We start from the raw sequence: 4,957 nt of genomic DNA on the forward strand, positions 1-4,957 counted from the left end.
AAAATCTTCTTTATTCGGTCATCTAGCTCAACCAAACAATCATTAGTAAGCTCTAACTCATGCCTCAGACTCTCTATGACGGCCTTGTCATGCTCAATTTTCTCCAAATACTTAGCATCTCTGTCGTCAGCTCTCCTTTGAATCAAAAGGGCTCGGATCTCGGCTTGCAAATCCTTATCTTGGACACAGCTGTAAAGAATCGGCCTAGGAGGAAGTGTGCCTTGCAAATCGGCCCTCAACCAATCCTTATATTCTACGACACGACCCGGGCGAAACCTATCTTCGGCTAAGGTATTGAGACCCCAAATTATGTGACCCTTCAATTCTCGGACACAATCCAAAGCCTCGGTGGTCTATCAATGTCATAGTCAATAATGAAATCTCCCATGCCTCCAATCTAGGGTACGACTTGGATTCTCCCAAATTGTCTCAGAACCCGGGCAGGAGCATAAAGGCGAATCCTCGAATTCCCATAAGTGGAAAAAATGAACACTTTTTCCCCTTAACTACCACTTCAGTGGTTACGAAGTCATTGAACATCCATTGAATGCTTTCTTCCTTCAATCTGGAGAAGGTGAATGTCCAACTTTGTCTATTTTTCTCTCCGAAGTTCGGGCGAAAATTCTGAAGACCGTCCCTTTCAGCCGGCTTACTTAAGTGTTGTTCACCCCTAACCTTGACCATGTGTTTGAGGATCCACCATTGCATGAGTAAATTACAACCTTGGAAGTATTTTTAATGATTCTGGCCGAGACTCAGGGCTCGATACAAACCGGCTAATATGATTGGGGTTATATCAAAGTATTTGGTTTATGCCGTAGAAGATGGCACGGGTGACTGAAATGACTGGGGCATCTATGGCTAAGGACCAATCATTGGGAAAGACCATAGTTCCCAAAAAGCAAATGGCAAAAGCCAAGGGTTTGGTGGCCGTCTAGTCGACATAAGTCTTGAATTCCCCGAGACGCTCCGCAAATCCATCCGGGCTTCCAAACCTTCTGTACAACTCTCTAAAGGGTGTGGTGGGGACACTGGCCCCATTGGCGTAGTTTAAAGAAAGCATCCACCAAATTTGGGAGTGGGTGTGTTTTTTCGGGATCAAAGCATTTTGGTCGGGTCTCTTTCTACTTTTCAATCCCGAGCCCACAGTAGTCATTACATCCCTAAGCTCCTCTAGTGTTAGTGTCATTTCAATGTCATCCCCAAATCTGAAAACCATTCGATCCCTATCCCAGAATCCGGTAATTACTTCTATCAGTTCCTTCCAATTGGTAATAGTCATGATGGATATCAAATTTCCTAAATGACAAGAAATTCCCCTTTTCTCTTCTGGGGACATTTGGCCCTACCAAATCCGCAGCAACTCAGGTGTAGTCAGGACCATATCAAAACTAAAATTGATCGACATCTACAAAAAAAAAACCCAAGGTGAATTCCCCCCCTCCCCACTTAGGCAATTGTTTCATTCATAGGCACATTTAAACGTTTCCAAATAGCACATAATATGATATGCGGTGTTTTTGGGGTCATAGACCGTACATGACACGGGGTAGTCTCCTTATCGGGTTTGGATACGTCTAAAATATCCAAACCACCCAGTCTACTTCTCATTTGGATTTGGCTTAACTTTATCTTAGGCTTATGCAAGAGTGGGTTTTTTCAATTTGACCTTGGACCCGAGCGGACTACTCGGGTGAACCGTAGTCGGCCGTTGAGTGACTGCACACCAACTTAACATTCAACGTGTTCGAAAGAAAGGGTGTTTCGGGTTTTTTAGTGAAGGCTAGCCCGCGATCCCGCGTGTCCCCTTTGAACCCATGCTTTTTTCCAAGAGTGGCAGAGTTTATGATATGATATGAATGACAATTCAAAATTGTGGAATCTAAACACATAGGCAAATAAATAAATGCAACAAAAATCACATTATATTGAAACCCTTATGGTTAGAACCAAGAAAATCCCCAACAGAGTCTCCATCTATTATGGTTCGCTTTTACGCGGGTGCATAAAGGTTACTACAAGGTTGTTGGTGCTCTAATCGGATTTTATTATTTTTGGAGTCGCCACCTAATTTATTATGGAAAACTAGAAAAACCAGGTTTAAATATTTTTGCAAATAAGTAAAAATCTTTTGGACCAAAGTTCGAGGTAAGGGTTCTGGTGATCCCTAGGGAAGGTTTTAAGCACCCTATTATTAAGGATCCGTAGAATACAGTTGACCTATGAGCTTCATAATGTATTTAATTGTTTAAAAGTATTTAGTTTTCCGCAAAAATGTCACTTTTATTCACATCGTAACTTTCGAGAAAACATTCGGCAAAAAGTTCCCTTTATAAAAAGGGGTTTTGGTTTAGTTGTGATAGGTAGGAGTATAGTGGAAAATGTGCTACTTACTCAAGAAATCATTGTTGACATAAGATTGAGAACTAGAACAGCCAATGTGGTAATGAAATTGGATATGACTAAGGCTTATGATAGGGTTTCATGGCTGTTTCTAACAATGGTGCTGAAAAGAATGGGTTTTTCTGAAAGATTGGTTGACATGGTATTAGGATAATTAGTAAGAACTGGTATTCATTGCTCTTTAATGGTTAACAACAAAGTTTTTTCCAGTCTTCAAGAGGGGTCAAGCAATGGGATCCTTTATCCCCTACTTTGTTTATTTTGGCTGTAGAGGTGTTGACAAGAAATTTGAATAGATTGCATCAAATTCCTCAATTTAGAGGTTTTGGAATGCCAAGAAGGAGTCTCAAGATCAATCATTTGGCATATGCAGATGATATGATTATATTCACTTCAGATGATGTAATGTCATTGCAATTAATCATGGAAGTATTACGGAAGTATGAAAAAACTTCTGGGCAAAAGATTAATAAGGAGAAGAGTGTTGTGTACCTACATCACAATTTAACAGGGGACATCAAGGTAACTGTTGAGGTTGTTACAGGGATAGGAAGGAAAGATTTTCCTTTCACATACTTGGGTTGTCCAATATTCTACAGTAAGAGGAGGAAAGAATATTATAACTCTACGCTGATGAAGATTATGAATAGACTTCAATCTTGGAAGGGGAAGATGTTATCTTTTGGAGGAAGAACTGTTCTAATCAAACATGTTTTGCAAGGAATGTCTATTCATCTATTATCTGCAATGAATCCCCCAGATAGTGTGATTAAGCAAATGCATAAAATGTTTGCTGAATTCTTTTGGAGTAACACTATTGGGGGAAAGAGCAGGCATTGGATTTCTTGGATCAAGATGTGCATACCAGAAAAGGAAGGGGAATTAGATTTAGATCTATGCATGATGTATCTATGGCCCTATATTGTAAGATCTGGTGGAATTTTAGAACTCTACCTTTCTTATGGAGTTCTTACATGAGTAACAGATATAGCAAAAAGATACATCCTGTGATAGTGCAGTGGAAGTATGGAACACAAACTTGGAAGAAAAATGTTGCAAGCAAGGGACCTCATAGAGCAACACATTTGGTGGCAAGTGAAGATGGGAGATGCTCAGTTTTGGTATGACAATTGGACAGGGTTGGGAGCTCTTTACTATGTTACTGGCAATGATGTTTATGATGAAAGGTTTGAAAATGTGAAAGATATGGTGGCTGACGGAAGATGGGATGTTGACAAGCTTAGAGAAGTGTTATCTGAAGAGATTGTACAGCATGTCACAAGCACTATAATCCCTCCTCATGCAGAAAAAAGGATGGACAACCCTTGGTGGTTACTTGATACAAGAGGAGAGTTCTCTGTGAAGTCATCATGGGAATATTTAAGGCTAAGAGGTCAAGAACAGGAGGTGTACAAGCATATTTGGATAAAAGGCCTGCCTTTCAAGATCTCTTTTTTTATTTGGAGATGTTGGAAATTTAAAATTCCAATAGATGATGTGCTGAAAAGGATGACTATTAATTTAGCATCTAGATGCTGGTGTTGTTTAAATCCCGGGGAGGAAATAATACAACACCTTTTTGCTAAATCATATGCAGCATACAAGACTTGGGCTTAATTTGGTTCGTGTGCAGGGCTGAATTTTGAAGGACTGCAATTGCAGCAAATAATAACCAAATGGTGGACTTTGTCTAGCAATGACATATTAAAGCCAATCTTCCAAGTTATACCAGCAGTGGTGATGTGGGAATTGTGGAAAAGGAGGAATGCAATTAATGATGACAAAAGGAGATCAGTTGAAAGATGCATTTATCAAGTGTTTCTGACTATTCAGAGACTGGTGCAATATAGAAATCCTTCTATGACTAATATTCATAATAGTTAGAGGGAGTTGATTCAAGGTATGAAAGGCTACAAGCCAAGGCTGAAAGTTACTAAAGTGTTGTGGCAGCCTCCACCACAGGGTTAGGTCTTATGCAACACTGATGGTGCATCAAGAGGCAATCCTGGTAGAGGGGCATATGGCTTTGGGGTCAGAAATGAAAGAGGGGATTTAGTCTATGCACAGGTTGGATATACAACAAATACTGAAGCAGAAGCATTGGCAATCCTAGAGGCTATTAAATGGTGTCATCATCAACATCTGGACCACATTATAATGACTGATTTTCAGATGGTTCAAAAGGTTCTAAAAGAAGAGTGGAAACCACCATGGAGCATTGTAGGATGAATTGAAACTATTAAAGAGCTGATGGCTAGGAAACAGGTCCAATTTGATCATATTCTGCGAGAAGGTAATAAGTTAGTTGACTCTTTAGCTAATTTGGCCTTAGATAAGGGACCAGCGCAATGTGGAAGTTTCATGGAGTTAGGAGTGGAACAGAGGAAGATTATCAACGGTGATAAGTCTCAAATTCCGTACCTAAGGATTAAAGTTCACAAATGAGGAGGCACAATACCGAACAACTGGGAGAAACAAAGCAGATTAATGGGGAAATAGGTTATATCATCATGCTCAAATCCTTAGGGAGAAGAGCATGGTGGTATTTTTCACT

The 4,957-nt window shown here is 40.0% G+C and overlaps 1 protein-coding gene across 1 annotated transcript; it reads left to right on the forward strand.

Moving 5' to 3' along the window:
* The first annotated feature begins 824 nt into the window (after window positions 1-824).
* On the forward strand, window positions 825-4,632 carry LOC132611964 (uncharacterized). Its single transcript, XM_060326317.1, has 6 exons — window positions 825-921; window positions 2,364-2,545; window positions 2,614-3,327; window positions 3,418-3,796; window positions 4,037-4,242; window positions 4,372-4,632. The coding sequence occupies exons 1-6, from the start codon at window positions 825-827 to the stop codon at window positions 4,630-4,632; spliced, it is 1,839 nt and encodes a 612-aa protein (XP_060182300.1).
* The last annotated feature ends 325 nt before the right edge of the window (window positions 4,633-4,957 follow it).

This window comes from Lycium barbarum, chromosome 9 (assembly GCF_019175385.1).
Source record: "Lycium barbarum isolate Lr01 chromosome 9, ASM1917538v2, whole genome shotgun sequence".
In the NCBI taxonomy this organism is placed as follows: Eukaryota; Viridiplantae; Streptophyta; class Magnoliopsida; order Solanales; family Solanaceae; genus Lycium; species Lycium barbarum.